The sequence below is a fragment of the Hippichthys cyanospilos genome, chromosome 13, assembly GCF_059441005.1.
Source record: "Hippichthys cyanospilos isolate Australia breed blue-spotted pipefish chromosome 13, RoL_Hcya_1.0, whole genome shotgun sequence".
Taxonomy (NCBI): Eukaryota; Metazoa; Chordata; class Actinopteri; order Syngnathiformes; family Syngnathidae; genus Hippichthys; species Hippichthys cyanospilos.
In genome coordinates, this window is record NC_142381.1 from 3711360 (window position 1) to 3736249 (window position 24890).

The following is a 24890-nucleotide window of genomic DNA, read 5'->3' on the forward strand; positions in this document are numbered from 1 at the left end:
GAGAACGCGCCTCTAGCCCCGCCCCTGCTTGCTTTTTTTTCTCCCCTCCAGCAGCTGTGACTTGACCACGTGACACGCTGAGGACGAATCGCTTAGCAAGACCCGGACGCACACCCCGGACGCTTCAGGCGTGTCACGGAAGCTCAGAGTGTGCTGTCATGGAATCCGCGGGGAAAGCGGCTTCATTGGAACATACATAATTTATTCATTGGTGTGTTCATGTGGATTTGATGCGTGCATTGGACTCTGACATATAAAGGACGGTGGGAACGCTCACTCAGGTGTTTTGTGAGGAAATGCTGTCATTTCAAATTGTCCTTGAAGGCAACACCTGACAATCCTCAAACCCGCAAGGGTGGGCAAACTTTTTAGCCTCTCGGGCCACATTCTTATTTGTTTGATTCGTGTTTTTTTTTTTTATTATTATTATTTTAATAAAAATTACAAGGAAATTAATTAGAATCATATATTATTTGATAATCCACGTTTATTGTTATAATGATCTGTAAAAAACTAACAACGTTTTGTGTGTTACCCATTTTTGTCATTTTCATTTGTATTTTAAATCAACACAATTTTGAGGAAAATAAATGTAATCACTATCTGCCGTATTGTGTGTAGACTTTTGAGGGGAAAAAAATAATGCAGAAATAGGTGGGAAATTACATCATATTGGTAGTTATGACAAGTCAACAAATGTTTAACTTCATATTTTGACAAATGAAAGACTTTTTTCCCTCAAATACATTTTTTTCTGCCATTTTTACATTCAATTATACATTTTTCCATCATTTGCTTACTTGAAGGTGTTCTTGAAAAATAAATGAGATACTTTAGGAGAAGTGCGCTAATCTATGAAAGTTTAACGACCAATGGCTTAAATTAGTGGCTGCTACAGGGGCCACAATGACTATTGATTTGCTCCTTAGCCTCAACAGCATCACATGATCAATCCATCGAGTTGTTGCTGTGACCAAAGAAGAAAAAAAGTCAGACACTTCTTGAGAGTTTAAACAAACGGCACAAACCATTGAATATAGTTTTGATTAATGATAAAAATTAATCGAATCTTGCCTTCCCATTGCAAACAATTCCTAGTATGAATTTTACTCAAGAATGTTTGATTTTGGTGACGATGCAGATGAAGTCACAATCATGTTGGTGACATGTGTTGCTGCCACCTAGAGGACCGGAGTGGAACATTTTTCAATTGGGTTAGAATAATTTGCCCTCTGGTGGAGGCCCAACCACTTACCGAAAATACAAAAATCTCCCATGCATGCACAAAAAAAAACCCTCCAAAAGCTGACTTGAGTCTTGATTTTGTGCTTGCACATGCTCACAAATGCAACGGAGTATTTAAGTGGCAAATCGACATGGACCTCCGTGTTGCTGATCTACTCCTTTCAGTATTGATCGTTGTCTCGTGCATTCCGCTCGCCGATACCTCAAAGTGTGCGTGATGGAATCTTAGTTGTCATACTTTCCACTGGAGATGTCGAGAAATGACCGTGTGAAGGTGTAAGCACCAGCAGATGTTCACCTTCACTGGAATCCAGGTTGATATGATTCATGGTTTGGTTCACAAAATTGGATCAAGGTAACACAGAAGATGCCAATGATCTTACTCATAAATACTAAAAAGATCAATTTTAAGTCCAAAAGCATGTCTTGCTTTTTTTCTTGGGATTTTTGGCCAAATTTGTTTGTCAAATAAATCTTTGTACACACGTAACATGTGTCAAAATAATCAATAATTAGCTTATTACGCATGGAAAAAAAACTCTTTAGCGCCCCCTAGGAAGTAAGATGAATCAAGCCCCAGTCGTACGCGTCATCATGTATAATTTGATGAGACGTGTTCCTTTTTTTGTATACGTTCTCATCAAGGTCTGCACCCTCTGACCGTACATGACCCCCCCACCCCAAAAAAAAAAAAATCTGGACCTTGTTTCTAATTTGTTTATTATTCGTCTTTGCATCAAGGTCTCAGTTGGACCACCGTGAAATCGCCTATCAGCAGACCAAACCTGAAGGGTTGCGCGAACGTGAATGTGTGTTTATGTGTGTGTGTGTGTGTTTGGGGGGGTCAGCGGGAGACGGGGGGATTCCACAATGTTGAAGTGCTGACATGTGTTTTGGGCCTTTGCGGGGCTGGAATTTGATCCGGCGTTTTAGAAAAAAGAATCGGCAACCAGAAGACGAAAATGATTTTTTGGAGTGTTCAACTCTTCTTCGTGTGAATATCTATGTCTGCGATTTACTGCCCCCATGTGGCCAAGACCCACAGCAGAGGGAGTGACACAATGTCCATTGTGCTGAAGCAAAAAAGCTGGCAAAAATGTTCAAGTCTTTACATTGTGTTTTAATTCAATACAAGATGTTATTTTAAATGATTACAAACATACAGTTAAATCATTATTGTTGGTTACAGTTATGCAACGTCACATTGAATCCCAGTTCACTTTTAAGGTGAAATGAAGCTTTTTTCAGCACTGTGCCATCTGGTGGATTTAGCAGGCACTGCACTATTGTTGAACTTCTATTTTCCTGAAACACTTAATTAACTCAATAATAATTTTAAAACGATTTTTGCATGTTTATTTAAAATCTCGAGTACCCCCTAAAGTTCCTTGAAGTATCCCCATTGTTTTCGGTCATTTTTTTAACTGACTGCAACATTTAATGACACACCCACCAAAAATTCATGTTGATAGTCACTCTGTCTCCTGTCTGGTCAACAGTGGAATAAAACAGAGCTGATGAGATACAACCGAGGAGGAAATTTGGAACACAAGTTGAGCACTTTGATCTGACAAAGTAACGATGCTTGAAAAAAAAAAAAAAAAGCTTAAAACGTCCGGTTTACGTTTCATCTCCACTCAAGTGTCTAAACAAGAACTCTTGAGTTTGGAAGCCCCAGCGGGGGCACATCTTGATGGGATGAATCATCTTTTATTTGGACTATGAAACATATAAACATAAAGTCAATAGCTAGCAAATGTTGATGGAAAAGAGAGTCATGTCATTGATTCGATTGTCGTGTGAATAATTAGTCTACAATTTTTTCACAACTTTGTAAGGAACTCCAAAAACTTGACTTTGAACAAAACGTTTTTCAAATGTATTTGATTTTGTCATTACCACTAAGATGAAAACACTGTCATGTGAATATTTGTGAAATTATTACACCTGTCTTACTATGCAATCCTAATGATTTTGTCATTCCGATCTGCGTAAATATGTTAATATTGCATAAAGTGGATGTTTCCTAAAAAAAAAAAAACCCAAAACAAAACAAAACAAAAAAATCCTTCATGTTTAATTCCGTTCCCAGTTGAAATTGACAAAATAAAATTACCAAGTCCAGTCCGCTATTTTGTTAGCATGAATGTTGAATTCCATTGACATGCAAATGTTAGCCTGTTGCCACATGTAAATATGTGTTAAAAAAAAGTTTATATTAATGCTGACATCTAATAAGAAGACTGTAACTTATTTTGTTCCTTAGATACAAAAAAAAATCTATATTAATAACATAGATAAATATAATACAAGGAGTAAGACTAGGTAAGTTTTATATTTTTTCGTAATATATCTATATCTATATATATATATATATATATATATCTATATATATATATATATATATATATATATTCTTTTTTCCCCCCCCAATGCCTCTCCCATACTTTTGTGCAGCAGTTCAAGGGTTAACACGGCCCAGGAGCTCCCTCCCTCCTTTCACTTTCCTTCTTCCTCCTCCTCCTTGGCGGCTCCAACTTTTTTTTTTTTTTTTTTTTCTGTCCCGGCACCTGTTGAGCGGCCAGTCTCACACACAAACCGTGAAAGTCTAGAAGAAGTGCTATAACGGACTACAGCACAACTCCTAACTGAGTTGGAGGATATTTTTCTCACGCCATCGCAACTTTAATCCCTGGATTATTTTTTTAAAAATTATTATTTCTTGGAAGACTTTTTCTAGTGTTTTGATAGTTTCTTTTTAGTTCCTTCGAATTTGAGCATTTTTGGGCAGCTTTTTCCCCCTTCCTCCGGGTGGATTGATGGTGAAGATTATGCGGATTCTAGCGCGCGTCCGAGCGCCGAAGCAGCACCGGTGCCCCTGCTGATCCCGACCCCCCCCCTCCAGAAGCCTCTGCCGCACCAGCGCTCCCAACTCATCCAAATGATCCCCCCATCATTCCTCATCCTCCTGGCGTCGCTTCTTCAACCAAGTGGCTCGGAGGTTCAGTCAAGTCATGTCAGCAAGTTTCACCCTCCAGGCGGCAAGGAGCAAAACGGTCAGTTCGCTTCTTCTCGGATGCACGCACAAAAGTTCATCCTTTCTGGGCTCATGGCCATTTTTTTTTTTTTTTCCAAAAGCACATCTTGTTTGAGTTTGCTAGGCAATGAATGGTTGGTTTCATTCACTTCAAACAAGGCAGGATATGGAAATTACCTTTTAAAGTTTACCCCCCAAATTCCATGTCAACCCCCCGTACGCTCTCCTGGAAGCGTGCAATTACCAAAGCAAGGCAACCTCTGATTGGGAAGTGCGTCTGCATGTTGTTGTTTGAAGAGTCCCGAGCGTTTGACCGTGTCGTCCACAACTGGGTTCCACAGATGGTACAGGTAATCTAATGGACTTTTCTGAACAAATGGTACAGAGATGATTGGTTAGTTGGTTGCTTGTTTGCTTAGTAGAAACACTGAATGACTGATTCCCTGGTTGGTCGCTCGCTTGGTAGACGGACAAGTGGGTCGGTGGGTTGTTTGGTAGGCGGGTACATTAATTAGTTGGTTGCTCAGTGGGTTGGTCGGTTGTCAAGTTGCTGGTTTGTTGGTTGGTTGGTAAAATGGATCAGTGGATTAGTCGATTTGTTGGTTGCTAGGCTGTCACTGGTTGGTTGGTTGGTTGGTTGGTTGGTTGGTTGGTTGCTTGGCAGATTGGGTAACTGGTTGGTCGGTCGTCAAGTTACTGGTTTGTTGGTGGATTAGTAGTTGGTAGGCTGGCATTACTTGGTTGTTCTGTCGTTAAGTTGCTGGTTTGATGGTTGATGAACGCCTCAGTGGATTAATTGGTTGGTTGGTTGGTAAATTGGATGATTGATTGCTCAGTTGGTCAGTCAGTCTGTCGTCAAGTTGCTGGTTTGTTGGTTGGTGAGATGGCTCAGTGGATTAGTCGTTGATTGGTTAGTAGGCTGGCACTGGTTGGTTGGGTAGTGGGTTGAATGTTTGGTTGGTAGGCAAGCTAATTGGATGACTAGTTAGTCGGTTGGTTAGCTGTTAAGTTGATGGTTTGTTGGTTGTTAAACTGTTGTTAGTTGTTCATGGTTTGGTTGGTTAGTTGGTTGTTTGGTTGGTTGGTAGGCAGGTGGGCAGGCCGGCACATTGGATGAATGAATAGTTTGTTGGTTGCTGATTGTTTGGACTGTTTGTTAGGTGATTAGTTGTACAGGTTGTTTGGTTTGTTGGCCGGGTGGGTGTTTGATTTAATGGTTTGTTGGTTTTTGTATTGGCCAGCCTTCTGTTTGGTTATTGACTGGTTCGTTCACCCTTGAGTCGGTTGATTGGTCAATTGGTCAGCTTGTTGGCAGACGTAGTTGATTCGTTGGATACATGACCAGTCTGATAGCATTGTCAAAAAGAAGTCAAAAGCGGTGGTGCCTTTTCAATATCACATAATGAGTTTTTGGTCTCTTTTTGGCTTCTTTGGTCTCTGTGGCTGATGATTTTATTCCAAAAACAAACACTGTGGCGACAACGTTTTACGCTTGAGGCCCACAGCTGTGCTTAAAAAAACACGACAACTTTTTTTTTCTGCCTCAAAAACCAGATTTAACTGCAAAAGGCCATCCAAGGGCCGTAACCCAAACTGACCCATGTCTGTGATCTGATTGCAGCGATCTAGTTGCAGTTCTGATGTAATCGTTTTCCAGCTTACTTGCCACACACACAAAGACCCGTGCTGCCAACATCATATTTTCATTTGATTTAAAGCTTGGTGATACGAACAGCAGTTCAGCTGCCTGGCTCGGTTTAATGATAGCCATGAGTTAAAATAATGGCTGGATCGTGATCTTTGCGATTGGATTGAGGTATCCCAGCATGGAAATGTAGACATTAAAGGATAGCATATATCTCAGGGAGTGTAGTTAGTGTTAAGAATTATGACATTGGAGGGTTTGTTTGGAGATGGCAAACATGGCGACACTAAGCGTTAACTCTAGCCCTAAAACTTTACTATAAGTAGCCCAACACCTAACCCAAGACGAACCTTATCCAGAACTCCTAACTCTGGACTCTAACCTCTAATTCTTATTTTTTTACCGTACTCTAATCCTAATCCCCATAAACCAACTCTAACCCGTAAATTTGCAAAAACCCAGTGACCCTGATTTACAAATAAGATTAGCAGTGAGTTCTAGAACCAAATCAATGGAGAGAGGATTTTTTTTTTTATTAATGGTGAAAGATAATTTCTCAAATCATTAAACCTAAGTCTTACTGTCAATTAATAGCATCTTGAAGAAAACAAGGCAAAATTGTTAAGTACTTATAAAGGCATCAGCAATCAAATATTTGGGTATTCTCATATCATACTGAAAAATCACATAACCTTGTTGGATGTTCAGATAAAAGAAAAATACATTTTGGTTGAAGAACAATTATAAACGCATAAATCCTGTCTAAACAGGCAGAAATAAAATCATTTTTCAACCAAGGTACTGAAATTTACGAGGACCTGTTTCACCCCAAGTACTTCTTAAAGTATGTTGGTCATTAATTCATCCCCCTAATCCTTCTGTAATTGTTCTTTGGGTTCCTCAATTTATTCTTCCACCGCACGGTATGTAAAAGTAGAACATCCAGCATTAAACATAAGTACCCACCGGATACTTGCGCTATCAGTAGATTCATCTGAGATTAGGGGTGCCTTCAGATCCCACATGGGAGTTAAGTGTTCCCGGTTAACGTTCCCGTACAAGGCCACGTTTCTCCATGCCCGAGCCCACCCGTAAAGCGCCGTCCCCCCTGGCCGTGATCTTATTAGTAACAAACCCCCGCCGGAGATGCGGATTACCTCCATAAATACTCCCTCGTATCCCCCCCTTGAGCAGCGCCGGAGGAAGGTATGCGTGCGCCGAACCCGACCCGCCGGTGATCACAGAGGCCGCTGTTCCGCTCCAGATTACCAGATTAAACTGGGAGAGTGACAGGCAGGGGGTGAGCGGGGTCACCCGCAAGCCTTACGGGGAGGGAGGAGGGTCAGGAGAAAAAAAAAAAAATCCCCTCATATAGTAGGGTGGGGTTCAAGATAAAGAAGCATATTGTGCATTCATTAGATTACCATGGGGACAAATAAGTGCTTATGGTGGAGTGGTTTGAAAAATGTGAAAACTGAGTGGCGACTCGGGAGCACGCTTTGAGTGGTATAGTGACATTTTGTAAAGGGGGGGGGGCACAGGGGTTTCCAGATGTAAATGCCGTGATTGGATGTTGGAGTGCGTCCAAGTCCTGGGTGGCCGGGGAAAGCGGCATTGAGACATCAGAGCCGAGGAGGACCCGTTTTAGCGAAAGTCTGGTGTCAGTTGAGTCAATGCAATACTCCAAATACACGCTCCAGGGATCATGGTTTAGGCTAATTCTCAAAGGATATACAGTAAGTGCGGGAAAGTTGATAGGTTGGTAGGTAAGCACTTGATTGGGTTGTGGGTGACAGCTGCCTAAGATGTAAAAAGCTGGATTTAAAAAAGCGCTGATTTGCCGGTCCAATTTAAAAATCACCGTCCGATTCAAGACCAAAGATCGAGATTGTTGGCTTTTGATAAGGCGCCACGGGGCCCAAATCAGCAGAAAGTGATGCACAAATGCCATTGGGATCAAACACCGTAACCTCTGTTTGCTTTTAAATAAATTCAAGACATTCAGCTTCATCCAGGCTTTGATTTTATCATGACGGGACTAAAGTGGTCTAAATGAGAAAGCGCCCTTTTGGCTCAATGGGACATATAGTAGATCTAACATTATACCAAATTGGAGTAGAAGGAAAAGTGTGTTTTCTTAAGATACAAATGAAAACCCTCGGGGCCCCAAAATTGAACCCTGTGGAATACCATACCACTGTAAGGCACAGCGACCAAGGCTAAAAGAAAAACTTTTGTCATCCAAATAGGATCGACTCAATTACAGTCTGTAGGTTAGAATTGTTTTACACATACCCTCAGAAGTAGAGACGGGATGTGTGAGATTTGAAAAGTTTCTGTCGATATCAGCTAATTTAATGCATTTTAACATCCAACTAAAGATACACATGTTGATGACAATAACCGTTCATCTGTCTTTTTAAATTAAAAGCAAATTAACTGGAACATCAAGAATGTACTGCAGATGAATGGATGGCTAGATAGATACATGAGGTATAAAAATAATTTTCATATATGAAAACGATAGGCTACTTCCAGCGGGCTTCTAATGGAAAACCACGACTTCCTGCGTAAACACTTCATCAAGGGAAATAATATCGTCCAATCTAAAGACGCAAACGTACGGACACAGGTCCGAGTGTGTCTGCGGTGTTTGATTTGGCCCAAGCTTGCCCGGAGGGGTGGGGGAGCCTGCCGCTTGTCATTTTGGCACCGCGCTTTTCCAAGCGCAACACCAACCGTTTCACTTTCAAATAAAGTTTTGATTGCAAAACAGATGCGCGGTAATCAGAGGCGGAGCTGCACTGTGTTTGTTTACAGAGTCGATGGGGGAGGGTCTGAAATACTTTTGAACCTTTAAAAATGGCTGGAAAGCCGGACCCCGGCTCAAAATCTTACTTCCGATCTTTACCAAGACGAAAATATATGGACGAAGCCACAAAATGGACATGATTGAAAAGCGATACGGCAACACCGATGGGACAAACCACCCCGACCATTATTCACAGCCATCCCGCCTTCCAGACTGCTGAGAGCGTAGAATGTGCTGACTCAGCAACAGCGTTTATATAAATAGCTGACAGGCAGGGCGGCTGTCGATGAGGAAAGCGGCGCTCGGGCCAAAACAATGAGCGGGAAACATGATGTCATGAAAAAATATGTGGTACTTTGTCTCTGGCCTGCTTTTTGGTGCCGCTTATCGCTTGACCCGTGTACAGTAGTTGTGCTGCCTCATTTCCTCTGCCCTTGACTGATCAATACAGATAAAGCGCCGCTTGGCACTATTGCCTGGTATCTTCTCTTTAAGGGTTAAATGCATGCTCTATAGGGTTTAGGTCTAAAATAATTGCCCCTCGGGATCTCCGTAGTTGTTTTGGAAGTGTCATAAATTCTTCATATGCAGATAAAAAAAATAAATAAATACTGTAAAATTTGTTCGATACACTTCTGAATTCTTTAGTCACTGATACCAAGTACCAATACCAATAGAACTTTTGATACATACTCGCCCTCTGAAAAAAAACACGTACCTCTTAGTTTTTATGATAATTTCCTCACTTTTTGACTAATACCAAGTATCGCTAACTTGAAAAATTACAGATATCAATACTTGGGATCTATACCCACATTTGATGATGGACATTTTTTACAGAACTACTTTAAAAAAAAAATCAACACAAGTTAAAAGTGTAGTCATTTTAATTTGGAATTTAAAAAAAAAAAAGGAAAACAAAATAACATTTTTCAAATTTAGGATTTACGCAAATCATTTTTTATATGGAAACTGCATTTTGCAGTGTTGCGTTTTTTTAAAATTATGCAATAAAACAATCTAATAGAATGTCAAGAATTAGTGCATAGTGCAATAAGTCATTATGCCAGCTTCTGTTTCTGAGCAATTTGGCCACTGGGGGCAGCATAACACTATTATGCAAAAACAAAAAAGAAGACTTTCACAGCCACTGTAACACAAGCCATTTTTCACAGTAACTTAAGAATTTATGCTTGTGAGCGTTCCCGTATTGTCTGTCTACATGTGTTGCTGCACCTTTTGTTTTGAAATTCATCTCTTGCGGGATTAAACTCAAATTCAAATCTACTAAATTACTGAAACTAAAATCTAAAACTGAGTTTAGACAGCTGAGCCTCTTTGCAGTCACTCAGGCCTGCTTGTCAGAGCACATAGCTGTCAATCAGCAAGCGCTTGCGTGGCTTGCTCATTTTTTTTTCGTCTCTCTTTTTGCTCGTTGCCCTGACCTGCTCCCATAACTTCAATTTGATTCTTTTGTCCGCTAAATTCACCCTCTCATGCTAGCCCCTTTGTATAGCATCTTGCATAACATCTCGATACTTATGTAAAAAGCTTCCGGTGACCATTTTGGCATGCTTTTAAGGACGCACTAGCGGGAAATGGTGAAAAAAAACAAGTAGACGAGATCAAACTAGTCAAAACTATGATGAGATACGGATGATTAAATAAACACTCCACACAAATGCTTATAAATCATATTGAATGTGATGTGCCAAAAGTGTAAAAGAGCTGACAGAACGATTCTAGCCCGGTACTAGTTTCAAACGTGCCTGGTCCTAATCTGGTTGTAGTACAGGTCTGTACCGTTAGCAAACTGAGACTAGTTCGGTCCTTGCAAATCTCTATCGTGGTACTCGTTTGAATCGACTATATAATTTTGTAGTAGTCTGGTTCTCTTTTAAAACTGGACTAGTCCTGACTGAAAGCAGTCTGGGTAGATTAGTTAGTCAGGGTTTCATCGGCACAAGTCTAGCTGTAGACTAGCAGTCGATTGACTGTGTTTTCTTAAGTGAGTTCTGGTTGAAGTTTGTGAGTAGACTAACTATTATTTGGTACTACTTTATTTCTTCCCTAGTGTTAATGTGGTTCTAGTCTAATGTTGGTCTGGTACTAGCAGAGTCTTAGTTTTTTACTCCTCTGGTACTTAGCACATGGTAGGTCTCGGCTGCTACTAGTCTACTGCTTACTAGTCTACTTCTAGTCTTGTATTAGCAGTACTAGTATTTGTCTGTTACTGGCGGGTACTTGTTTGCTAGTATAGTGGCGGTTGCTTTGTGCTAGCATCCTTGAATTCCGATAAAAATCTGAACTCTGTCTACACCGGGTCTAGGTTGGTTTTATCTTGGTTTCAATCAGGATCTAGCCTGATTATGTAAGGTGCTTCAGAGAAATTTACGAGCGTGTGATTTATTTAATTTTTTGGTACGTGAGCATGTCTAGTCAAGTTTAGAGTTACAAAGCTTCCTTTGTTGCGTCAAGCGGACGGTTTTGACGGGTCGCCAGAGCACAACCCCGTTTTGGCCCAGACCGAGACCTCGCTCCTCGGAATTCCGCCCTTGACCTTGACCGGCGTGTCCTCGGGGCATTCACGTCACCTCTGCGCGAACCCTCAAACTAGACCCGACAGATAGCTGCAGTTTTTATTTTGACTCAATTTTGCAGATTTGATTTCAACTAGCTAACCGATATGAAAACCAAAGCGTCGTTTCAGCGACGCTGTGAAAAGATTCCTCGGCTCCGTTGTGCAAAAGCTCCCGAATGCGTGCGACTACACTGAAGCGTAGCGGCACATTTCACGCTTACGGGAGCGCCGCCACTACGTTGGCTAATTTTAGCTTGCGCGGCCACGCGTGAACAGCTGCATACATTTGACACCTCGGGGCAGATGTGATAGGAATCTTCACATTTCAAGGACGACACGACCGAAACGTGCTAGTCTAAGGGCTCGCTTTGAAGAACTAAGAAAATTTTACGATGGCGCTTTCGATGGAAGATTTGTCGGTTTCCTGCTTTGTCAATTGAAACTTTTGTTTCGAACGTAAATCATTGTCAAAAACACACAAGAGAAATCACCGATGAGCCTCAGTTGATAGATTTTTTTGGCATTGAAGTAAAGGACGACTTTGGTCTGGAATTAGACGCTAAAAATTAGCAACTACTACCAGATTAGCGCAGGCAAAATCAGACTATACAGACTTAAAATATACCCAAACACCGCAAAATCCAGACTAGTACCAATCTAGCCTACAATAAAACCAGTACCAGACTCTTGTCAGGTGTGAACAAAGATAAAACCAGACTAGGCCCATGTTAAATCCAAGTTATTAGTAGAATAGAAACAGGCAAGGACCAGATTCAAAGCAAGTTCAGATCATACTTGTGACACCATAGACCCAAGAAAACTTCGGGGTGGTACCAGGCTAGTCCCAGAATAGTAGCAGGCTGGACCCCGCTAGACCCCTACCAAGCTAGGGTCAGTTTTGTCCTTTACTCGTTTGAGTCTAGCGCTAGACTAGTAGCATGTTAGATTCAAGTATTTACTAGACTAGACACAGGCAAATACCAGATTCAGCGCAAAATCAGATCATACATGCAGTACGATAGACCTAGGAAAGCCCCACGGTGGTACCGGGCTACTACCAGAATAGTAGCAGACTGGACCCCGCTAGACCTCTACAAGGCTAGGGTCAGCTTTGTCCTGAACTCGTTTGAGTCTAGTGCCAGACTCGGGCTGTTTTAGAACCAGGTTTGACTCAAGATAATCCTAGACAAGCAAGTATCAGATAAGCAAGCCTAGTATCACATTCATACAAGTTTGGATCCAGAGTAGTAGCAGGCTAGACCTTTCTAGTTCAAGTCTATTGTAACCTAAAGACATGCTAGCAGCAGCCTACTTCGAGACTAGTATTGGACTCAGACTAGACCCAGCCGAATAAAAGGTTAGCAACTGGCTAGAACCAAACAGGCATCCACAAAGTAGCACTAATTGAGAACTAGAACCAGACTAGAGAAGTGCTAGACCGGCCTCGTATCAGACTAGCATCAGATTAGAATCAGGCTAATACTGTGTAATCACACACATTACACAGGATCCTGTGTAATACCCGACAAGAATGAAGCCAGTACTAAAATAGAACCAAGCTAGAAAATACAAGCCTCCACAGTCTCCACTTTGCTGTATGCAGCCCACAGTCTCCACGAGCATAAACCTCTCTCCTAACTGTGCGGAAGAACATTTAAAAAGGGACTGGAGCTTTTAAGAAAAGACATGAAACAAGGCACCTGTCCCAGTAGAGGATGATGTCACCTGACACATGGCGAGGCGCGATACACGCCGCCGCGTCTCCGTAACCCGATCGTACTCGCTATTTAAAGAATGTTAGGCTTTCCCCATGTTGTTTTCACCGAGGGATTGATTTGTTTGATGGCTTGGGAGCCCTCCAACCCCCCAAACTCATGGTTGGGGGGTATCCATTACTACGAGCCACATTTGCAGGATCCGGATGTGCGGCAGCCTGCTTTTAATCAAACCTCACTTCGGTTTAGTAAGAAAGCGAAAGCCCGCAAATGTAGCATCTGGTTTTGTGCTAAAGAGCTTGTTTGACAAATCCGCGTGGGAACGAGGTCCTGGAAACTGTTTGAAAAAGGGCAGACTCTAGTGGGAGGTGATTGGAGGATAGTGGGTCATTAAAAAAAAAAAAAAAAAAAAAAAACTTTGTTTAATCATATGCTAGTTAGCTTAGCATGCAATTTCCTGGTTGGGGTTAGCAATGCCTTCACTTGACGAGCTAAACCGATCTCCTGCGCCTTTGCTGTGATGGCAGCTACGTTGACTGCACAGTCTCTAATTTACTGCCACAGGCCCTCAATCTCCCCTTGGATAAAATTCCTTATTTGGTGAGGAAAATACAAGACAGCCTTCTTTGTTTGTTTTTTTTTCTTGAGTGTCCTGTTGACCGATATATTGAAAAACTAAAACACATGCTGTCATCCTACTATGCTCAGAGATTCCACAGTTTCAATTTTGCTGCAGCTGGCCCACAGTGTCTTCTTAATAAATGTTTTCTCCTTTTGAGTAAGTAATCAATTTAAACCTCTATAAATATGTTTCCCTCTTTAGCCTTAACTTAGCATGTCGCAGTTCCTGAAGACTTCATATCCTTTTTGCTGCAGCGGGCCCTCAGTCTCCTTTTGGATAAAGGTTTCTATTATTTGGTGTGAATACAAGACAGCTTTAATATTTTGTTTATTGGTGTGTCCCATTGGCAGATATTTTCAAAAACAAAAACACATTTTAATCTTATCCTGCTATGTTCAGAGACTCCACAGTTTCAATATTGCTGCAGCGGGCCCGCAGTCTCCTCTTACACAATTGTGGCTCCCTTTGTGACAAAGTAAAGGATACCCTATTCTCTATTGTTGTTGTTTATGTTTGGCCATTCTCCTCAGCCTGTACTTGCAGATGAAGGCCCATAATCTCCTCTTGGATAAAAACTCAGACAAAAGATGATTTACTCCATTGCTGTTGTTAGTTTGTGCTTCTTGCATTTTTCCTAGAGGTATGCAAGTAACACTTTCAAGGTATCGGTCTTTAAAACGAGGAATTTTGTGTATTAAAAGTTAAATGGTATCAGTATCATCGACTATATAATAGTTAAGTCCTAGTACTGGTATCGGTCTGAAAAAATTGGTATCTAACATCTTTAGTGTTTTTCCCTGTCTCTCAATTATGTTTACTTACCGGAAGTATTATTTTTGCCCACAACACACCACTGGAGTGCGTTTCTCGACGACGCGCAGGAAATCTGATCAAGGCGTGTCACATTGGAGCGAGTCAATCATGCGTCACACATACGAACAAGTTCAAAAGTGATTCGATGGCGCAAATATGCGATCGCAGGATATCAGACACGCTTTGGACTGGAAGTAATGGAGCAGCTGCGAAATATAAATCAAGTGTGAACGAGGCAATCTGGCAATCAGGTTGGCCAATTAATAATGTCACCATATTGAAAATACCCCAATATAACGTTGATGAATTTGTCGGATTTATGAAGCGAAGCCCAATTAGCTTGGGGCTAACACGGAGCATCTTTGCCTCGTCTTTGCCCGCCGAGTGATTGATCGCTTCGAAACGCGTCACAAAACAAACGTTCCTTCATATGTATGCTAATGAGGTCCGCTGGGGGCAAGTCAATTATGATTTTATTTTATTTTAATTTATTATGCTGTGTGATTTGTAATCGTGCAAACATTGAGTACATTTAGCACCAGAAATTTTTAAACGCTTTTTTAGCTAAACACTTGAAAAAATATCTGCATTCAAGTACCTGGGATTGAAAGTGTCTCGAATGGCATTGAATGAGTTAAAAGCATCGAAGCTTCTAATGGCCCCTGCAGGAACTTACCAAAGTATCGAATGGCTCGTAATAATATGTATGCTTATTATGATAAAGGTAATAATGCAATCCGCATCAGACGCAAATGAACCTCAGCAGTTAAGCGCAAGAACGTTCATATTCATTTATAAATAAAGCTTCCACATTCAATTCGATTCCAATCCCACGGAAGCCATTAGTGCACAAGTGAGGTTAATCACAGTGTATTGCTTTGGACCCCGACTTAACCGGGGAGGTGCTTAAACACTCATGAAACACTGCAGGCTCGCCCGTACGAAATAGAGAGCTTGAAATATAATATAATATATATATATATATATATATATATATATATATATATATATATATTAGTGTTCAAGGGTTAATCTGTGACCGCCATTCTAACGATTTCCTCAAAGAACAGCAGCAATCTGACGAGCTTTAATGCAGACCGTTTCAACTCCAGTGAGGTTGGAATAAAAAGCACAGCAGCCTTAATCCATTCATTCATTTTCATCCATATTCAGGGGGCCGCCATTTTGGCCAATACCGTCCTGTGCCGTTGACTGAAAATGACGTCACAAGCGCCTTCGGGCTGGCATTGCGAACGTCACGAGACCTAACCCAGAAAAAAGGTGAGCCTTTTTCTAAAAGCGCTTTATGATGCTGGGTGCTCCTTTGGTGCTGGTGATCTCAAGTACATTCAGCTTGCGGGACCCAAAGAAACCTTTTCGCTGCGCTTCATTACATCTGCTTTTAAGCACTTTTCAACGCTGGTATTGTGAGTGGTGTGGTGGTGGGAATATAATGCAGCCGTTCTCAAATGGGGGGGGGGGGGGGGCTGATGTAAGAATCTCGCAGATATCGGCAAATCTCATCATATTTTAGCAACGCTACATTTTCCTTTTCAAACTGAGAAATGAAATATTTTCAATCAAGTACCCCCAAAAGAGAGGCAAAAGCATTTTTGGATGGAAAAGAAGAAAAATAAAGCCTACTACATTTTGTTACTGTATAACACAATTTTGCAGCAGGATGATGTTCCATTTGATTTGCTCTTAATTTGAAAACTTCCAGCCAAAGCTCCGGGGTCCAATCTGGTCAGCGGAAAACATTCCCTAAATCAGTGGTTAAACTTTTTTTTTTTTTTTTTAATGACGTACCCCCCTGTGAAATATTTTTACAACAAAGTACCTCCTAACTATCAACCACATTTGTACTTGTATCTCTTGGCGCATTTTATTCAGAAAATCCCGAAGATTGCATCTGTCCATCTGTGTGAAAACACCAAAATAAAGGCTTATAATATATACCAAAACTTAGCAATAAAGTGCATCGTGTTCTAATTAATTTGCTCTTAATTTGAAACACAAATGAATTTGACATAAGTGCCTTCCCGTATCCTTTTAACGTGCTTCTTTTTGCAAAATTCGCATAGTATTTCATGTAATCTTTGACTGGTGGTCTATTCCATTAAATAAGCGCTATACTAACGTGCGCTAAACGTTGGCGGCGGCCACGGCGAGTGGGAACACGTCAAGCGTCCTCCTGACAAGATCCATCAGCAGCAAGACGCGACGCCTCCAACCATGTTTGAGAAAAGAAAAAATAATTTGAATAGGGGCTAAAAAAGTTCCTGTCAACAGGTGTGTGTTTTGGCTGAGAGAAGCACAAAGTGAAAGATGAACTTTGACAAAGCTCGTCAGAGCCGTCTCGTTAGCTGGCGCGGCTCCCGCCAAACGTCCTCGTTAGAGGCAGCTGCGAGGGGAAAGTGAAGGAGGATGAAGAGGAAGGCGATGAAGATGACGAGCTTGACGCCACGCCGCTCGCTCGCTCGCTAGCCTGTTAGGCAGCACTTTTACCGGAGTCAAAACCACGGGAAATTTCACAGATTTGAGAGAAAACTATTGGGACAGGAAGGGAAGAAACTTTCAATTTGACGCTTTAGAATCGAAAATCAATTCCGAATCGAATAGGACAGCAGTATTCGTTGCCCCCTTGTGGCCATTTGGCATGAGAAGAATATTGAAAATTTGCCATCAGTACAACCAAGTTTAAATATGCCGACTGTTTATAACACCGCCCCCTACTGCCTTGGAGGTGGCATTACACGTCACAACTCATCAGTTTTCTGGGCTTTAGACGCGTGATGTTTGCAATATGATCCAGATAGAGCTTTGATGTCAATCTGAGTTGAAAACGGAGCAGCATCAAATATCCGTGAGAATAATTTTTGACTTGACTTTTTTATATTTACGTACAGGGTCTGTAATAAATTTAAGATGTGAAAAATCCTTCTTTCTGAGGTTACTTTGGGGCGTGATAGGATTTGTCGCATGTTTTGCTCTTGAGCAAAGTGGCCTGCAATCATCCTCTCAGCACAACTTTTGTGTTGAGCGTCCTAACGGCCGCCTCTGGTTGCGGCCGCATCCACTTCGGCCAAGCCACAAATCCGAAGGCTAAAAATTTCTCCTGTCGTGCGACCGCTTACAGATGTGACTTCAAAGCGGCCCGATCGGCAGCTGCGTCCAGTCGAAAGGACAATGTTGTGTCCGTGGAGACGTCTCCAAGACTTTGAGCATCACATTTCGCGTTACGGCTGAGTAAAAGACTGGATTAAATTTTGGATTTATCTGTTTACTGATTGTTTAAATATGGTGATGCGTTCATGTTCTTTCACAAAAAAAAGGCATGTTTTGAAATATTGCTTCATCTATAGACAACTCTTTGGTTATATTTATACCCGATTTTCATTTTTCATTCTCTAAAAAGAAAAAAATGCAATTTTTTACTCTTTTAGATTTTTATTTTATTTTCTTGACTGTGTTTTTGCTCTGCAGTAAATGTGAATTTATTTTTTATTTTTTTTTGATGAGTGTTTTGGTTTTATCTTCATGCAAAATTAGATTTTATTTCCTAACTTCACGTTTTTTAATTTTTACCAAGTGCAATCATTTTTTTCAGCGAAAAATTCAATTTTTTAAAATTCTGTTTGGTTTCTTTTGATTTAATTTCTTTTGCTATTTAATTTTGTGCTTTATTATTCACATTTCAATATCAATATATATCGATATATACCTATATCTATATATACATATCTCTCTCTCTATATATATCTATATACTGTATATATACTGTATATATACTGTATATATACTGTATATATATATATATATATATATATATATATATATATATATATATATATATATATATATATACTGTATAATACAACTCATATAATATCAATTCATTTTTTTGTTGTTGTCGGATTTGTGTTTTCATCTGTCGGAAAAGCGTCTATTAGAAGTGAAATCCTCAGACACAAGTCAGAAGGTGCTTCCATGTCTTCATCCCATCACACGCGGAATTCCAGCTGACACTGGAGCTTCCCGTGGCCGGATGCCACACAACAAGTGTTGGCACTAATGAGAGAGCCTGGCGCAAATCACATGGGGTGGGGGGGGCAGTGGTTTTGCAACTTGAGCGGCAGAAGGAGGGAGAAGTCTGCGGTGGCGACTTTCAGGCCCCCGGGGAGCGTCCCCAAGCCCGCCGGGGGAGGGGCACGGCCAATATTGCTGTGTGCGCGCAGTGGTCGCCGTTAACTTTGTGCAGCTGTGGCACTTATGCAAGGAGTTATTGCGTGTGGATTCATTAGAGCCTTAAAAATTAATATGTTCCAACAAAACTAACGATGTAACTGCACATTGTAGAAAAGCTGTAAAAAGACTTATAGTAGTGTGTACGTGTGTGTGTACAGAAAGTGGTATCAAATTGACACATACTGTGTGTAAAATGGTGGATTCAAATCAAACTGGCATGTGTGCTTTGACTTTTGGGATATGAGATTTAGACTTTTTTGTGGATCAACTTATGATTGGCACGCCCACCAAATTTCACCTTTTGGCTTTGGGGGCTGAATTTTTCATTGAACCTTTTTAAGATCCAGCCGTTGAGTCAGTCTACATTGCTGAGTGTGTTAGATGATGCTAAAATTTGAAGGATTTGAGATGTTGATGTGTAATCCAATGAATTATTTTCTTACTGGCTGTTCGGAGTCTGACAGTATGTCTGCAACATGACTAGCAGATGAACTCACTGCACAACTGGGCCGCACATGTCCAATTATTAATATTTCATGCTACCTAAGATTCCCGCTGTGTGTTTGCAGCCATGTACGGGCAACCGACTTTAAGCTTTAAAGCAATAAATAGTAGCTAAGCAGGGGAGGAGAATTGACTACACCTGCAGGTTCCTTAACAGGCAACAGATGTTGGCATCGCCCTTTGATATAGTCATAAAAAGAAGTGAATTAATTCCCGGATGGATTACGTCGTCCCATTAGCTGGTGGTGAGACTCCAACCAAATGTCGTCACAATACAAAATGTATTCAGATTTTTACTTAGGGCTGATATGACTTGGATGGAAAGGCATTTTGAACTTTTAAAGAAAACTTAATGGACCTTAAGCTCCTCCTTGAGGAACTCCTGTCTGTAATACTACAGAAACTAAAGGTACAAAGTCTTCACTAGACTTGTCACTGGCGGAATTAAATGACTGTACAATGTAACGTGCATTTGAAAAAGCAGCGTTCTGCCGTTTTTTAGAAAACTTTATGGACCTGAAACACTTTCTTGAGGAACTCCACTCAGTAGTCGTGAAGAAACAGAGAGGTACAAAGGTACAAGTCTTCACTAGACTTGTCTTCACTAGATTGTCAGAAATCGACCTTTGTATCATGTACAAAAGATCATTTAGCCATTTTATAGAAAACCTTCGGGACCTAAAACGCTTCCTTGAGGAACTCCACTCAGTATAATCATCATTATCATCATACTGATTATAATCATAATATACAACCGGCAATATAAAATAAGGAAAAAGCATGAAAATTTTGCTCTTTATTTGAAATTCCTCCATTATGTCAAGTGAAACAAGAGTTTGAAAACACACTTAAAAAGGCAAGAATAAGAGTGGGGACCTCGCACTTTAAAGAATGCCGCTATTTTGGTTAGCAACAGAGTTCAAAAACGGCTGAACTGAGATAATTACTACCCGTTTTTTGTTGATGGGAATAGGTAGTCTTTAATTTGTGTTAAGTGGATGACCGCCCAGCTTCTCCTGGAGCGATGACGTCTATTTAAGGAAATTCTGTGTATTCAATGGCAGCGCTGTTAGCGGCCTGGTCACCGTGTTCATTCACGTTTCGGTGGGCGAGGGTCCCTCAACCCCCCCGAATGTATGTGCACTCCATCGGAAAGGTTAATGTTCAACAGCGTGAATGGAAGGTGCGAACAAAGCACAATGGCCGCACTGTACGCCAGCCTATTCATCCGCATTGACTTCCTGCCTTAATAGCCGCCTCTACTTTCCTCACCGTGAGGGGTGGGTGGGTAAGTAGGTCAAACAAAAGTCATGTTTGAGGTAATTCGCTTCCCGGGGGGAACGGCTGCGCCTGTGATCTTGAGAAGACCCCAGAGGTGAGGTCATTTTCGAGTCACATGGTATACGCCCATGACGAGGGGCTTTGGTGAAAAGAACCTCTGTTGGTGGAAATGTGAAGCCAATGTCGAATTTTACTTCGTCGTCTGCGGGGACCGTCGAAAATAAATGCGGTTCTTACTCAAAAGGAGACTTAGGATACTTTTTTCCCCAGTTTGGTGCCATCTTGTGGCATCTTGGTGCCAAAGAAATGTGAAAGTTCAATTTCGTTATTTGCCCCAAAGATCGGAAGCTAACGCGGTTAGCTCATGCTATTCGGAGCTTCCACATAAATGCAGCTCTGCTTACCTTTTGATTTCAAGACAATAGCATCTGTGTCACACCATGAAAGTGTTTCCACCAACGCTGCCTGTCCGTCGCTTAAAAATAGTGATAAACCGATTATCGATCACGCTGATTATCGGCGCCAAAGTTTGGCGTTTCGGTCATCATGTTTTGTCAATCACTTGCGGGCTTCCGCTATTTGCGCCTGAGTTCAGATGCTAACACTGCTAGCTAACGCTCATTGGAGTATCCAACAAAACTAAATGCAGCTCTGCTTACCTTTTGATTTTAAGACGATAGCATATGCCTAAAGCCGTTGTGATAAATTTGGACGTCATTATATTTCCTTTGACTGAAAAAAATTCTTGACTTGAAAGTGGATCCGGATCTTCACCCGAGCAGACAAACTAGTCAACTATTTATACACAAGCAATTCAAAATTCCATTTTTTTTATGATGTCCTCCTGAGACCCAACGTCCACCCAACGACATAAACGAGGATACGTAACCATTAAAGACATTTTTAGAGATCGTAGTGGCCTTCAGTCATCAGTTTTGATGCGTATCAAAAATGTTTTCCCATCCCTCTCCATCCGGCGAATCCCATTTCCTCCCGTCGCGATAACGTCACTTCAGGCGGCGGGAAAACGCGGACAGTAATTAAAAACACGACTGCTGGAGGCCCAGATTAACCCGTCAGGCGGTAACCTCCCGAGCTCGCAACAGTTAATTAAACGCGGCCCCTTTCGCCGCCACTTGCTACGAGAGCGGAGATAAGACCTCAGAAGGGTATGGCATGCCGGGACAAGCGCCCGCTCAAAAGATGCGATAGCGCTTTAATTGGATTCCGCGCAAAGAAAAGGAAGGATTATGCAGCGCTTCCATGCATGCGTGTTCGCCCTGCAGGAGGTAACGTTGCGCCAAAAGTTGGTTTGGCGTCTTTATGAAAGACTCTTTTCATGCAGAAGTCCTTCTTTTGTTTTTGTTGGCGCGGAGGGACTCGATGGCGTCCCACCTGGCTGCCTACCAAGCCCACATGAAAGCATCAAAGGCAATCCGATGTATTTTTTTTTTCTATTCAAGTTTACATACTTTTTTTTTTTCTATTTGAAGTCTTGAATGATAGCCGCACTGTGCTACAGCTTGTCCTGTTACTTTGTACGTCAGGAGTGCTGAATTGAAAGTGAAAAATAATAACTGTCAAATAACATAAAGAAAATACAATTCAATTATATCTGGAGGATATTTATGATAAATTGAACTCACACTTTCTGATATGGTGTCACAATTAGCTCCAGAATGCATTCACTAGAATTTTTTTTTTGTATCCTCAACAAATTAACTCATGCAATCCCAAAGACGTGTTTTTATGTTGTTGTTTTTTTTTGTGTGTAAATGCAGACTTTCAATCCCAGGTACGTAAAGTAAATAAGTACTTAGGTAACTGGTTACTTTAGACCACCACAAAGGATCAAACACTAACAAAAGTCCAAGAAGGTAGCTCAGTTCGTTCAAGGTCGTCAGACATCACCAAAGGGTCGTAAGAGGTCGCCAAAAGGTCATCGGACATTCGCTTGTTGCAAGTAAACTCCTGACAACATCTGACAACCTTTGGTGACCTTTTAGTGACCTTTAGGCAAACTTTGAGGAGATCAAAAGAAGCACAACCTTCATGGACACTCGCCAACCTCAATGGGAAAGTACCTAATAAAGTACTTCACCTACTTCACCCACAAAAATCACACCAGAACTTTCTCAAATCGTGGTTGAACCAGATGAGACTTTGTCACGGGAGGATTTTGCATAATTACAAAACTTCATCAGGCCTACTCACACCTTTGCAAAATCGAGTGAGATTTTCACAAATCTGGTGGAAGTCCCTTTCACATATTCCTACCATTTTGTGGTGCAAAAGTATCCCCTCATTTCTTGATGTTTTCTCTCGCTTTTAGGAGTGCAAGAGTCCCATCAAGAGAAGGTGATCACAGTGTCTGAAGAAGGGACGATCCATAGTCCTGATTTCCCTCGCACTTATCCCAGGAACGTTGTGTTGGTGTGGAGACTGGTGGCAGCAAGCAACATGAGGATTCAGCTTACTTTTGACGAGAAGTTCGGCTTGGAAGACCCCGAAGACGGCATATGCAAGTAAGGACACACCCTCTGGATGTGACGATTCCTTAAATTCTCATTAGTGTTGATACCAAACTAGAAAGAGAAATCTTGAGATTTGTTTTGGTGTTGTGAGAAATATATTTAACAACATTTCCTCCGTGTACAACTGGAGTTAAAGCACGAGTTTTTAAAATCTTACGGTAAATAAAATCAGACGAGACCCTTCAAGACTTTGTTCAAGACTTTGTAAAACTTGCAATATCTACATGAAGTCACATGAGACTTTGTCAAATCTAAATTCTCCAAAATTTTTTGAGACTTTCAATAGAGCACAGGATGTCCTCAAACTACACAAGAATTCTGTATGACCATGCAGGAGTTCCCCAAATCTGATGAGACTTCTAAATCCTCTGGGATTTCTTAACATGATTTCAAAGAGAAATCTTGTAAGACTTCCACCAAATCTTTCAAATCAGCTAAATACGGCAAAATTTCCTCACATCAAGAGACCTCTATATCAAATGAGACCTCGCAAAATCTTGTGTTTCAAAACTTGAAATAACCCCGCTAAATCATAAGACTTTTTCAAATCTTGCAATAGTTAAAATATGTCACATACGACTGTCAATTCTTGTAAAGACTCAAAAATCTTGTGAAACTTTCGATAAGCCACAAAACGTCCTCAAACCGCACAAAAATTAAGCATATCCAAGGAAGACTGCATCAAATCTTATGAGATTTCTTCAAAATCATGTGAAACTTCCTGAAACAAATCTAAAAAAAAATCTTATGAGACTTTCATGGAATTACTTAAAACTAGGTAAAATAGGAAAGGTTTCCTCAAATCAAGAAACCGCTAAATCAAATGAAACACCACAAAATCTTGTGCGTTTTAAATCACGTAAGACTTTTTCAAATCTTGCAATAGCTATGCTAAGTTGCATGAGACTTTGTCACATCTAAACCCTCAAAATTTTGAGAGAATTCTGCCGAATCAGACGAGACTCCATTCATTCATAGAAGAAATCAGCTAAATCACCCAATATTTATCTGAACGATTTCACTCAACTATTCGACGCAAACCTCCAAGAATTCCATAAAAGGGAATTTGCTAATTTGCATGAGACTTTCCTCAAAATCATCCAAGAATTTCTCAAATATTCTTTCCCCTGTTGACATGTCATACGGCAGAGTCCATTTCAAGATTTCTTAGGCGTCTGCGTCCATTTGAGAGATTGCATCTTGTACGCTCATGAATATAGAAAATAACACCGCAGCAATTTTGAACCGGGCGGTGTTGATACAAGCGGCGGCTAACTCACACACGTGCGCATGTGTACGCACTACATGGGTCACTTTCAATTACGGCCATTTCATTTAACGGCGCCCGCGTGCGCATTGACGCCGATACATCACCGCTGACCGGACGTCACTCCGGAGACAAATCAGGGCAGAGTAGACGGATGGATGAGGAAGAGGAGGAGAGAGAAGAAGAGGAAGGAGATTGGGGTGCCGGATAAGTCACGACTGGAGAGTCCCCTAGAGGACGATGATGGGTACTGCAGGCTGGATTTTAGTGGCTTAAATGACGTTAACTTGCACATTATGAGCAGCTAAATCGGATGAGACAGTGCGGAATCAAACGATGATTAGATTGGACATTGTATTTTTTGTTTTCAACATCAATATGAGCGTGATGTCGAAATTAAAGTGAATGTGACAGCTCGATCATTTCAAAAGAGTGAAAGAAATGTGACGGATATGAAAAGATGTTTCAGATGTATGTAAACTACATTTTGATCAAATTACTTATTGATGAAAATATGATTTTTCGACAGAAGTGTCTATTTGGATTCCTACACGGAATTCCCAGCAGCCAAAAGATTCAAATCGTA

The 24890-nt window shown here is 41.1% G+C and overlaps 1 protein-coding gene across 4 annotated transcripts in view; it reads left to right on the plus strand.

Annotated features, from left to right (window-relative positions):
• The first annotated feature begins 3795 nt into the window (after nt 1-3795).
• The window catches only part of pdgfc (platelet derived growth factor c), a 29389-nt gene continuing 8294 nt past the window's right edge, over nt 3796-24890 (plus strand). For 3 of the 4 annotated variants that reach the window (XM_088430805.1, XM_088430807.1, XM_088430806.1), the window contains exons 1-3: nt 3796-4301; nt 15644-15751; nt 22836-23028. In XM_088430805.1, coding sequence (XP_088286931.1) covers nt 4187-4301; nt 15644-15751; nt 22836-23028 — 416 coding nt within the window. In that variant the 5' untranslated portion in view covers nt 3796-4186. The remainder of the gene's footprint in view (nt 4302-15643; nt 15752-22835; nt 23029-24890) is intronic. The other variant, XM_088430809.1, reaches the window with a different exon arrangement.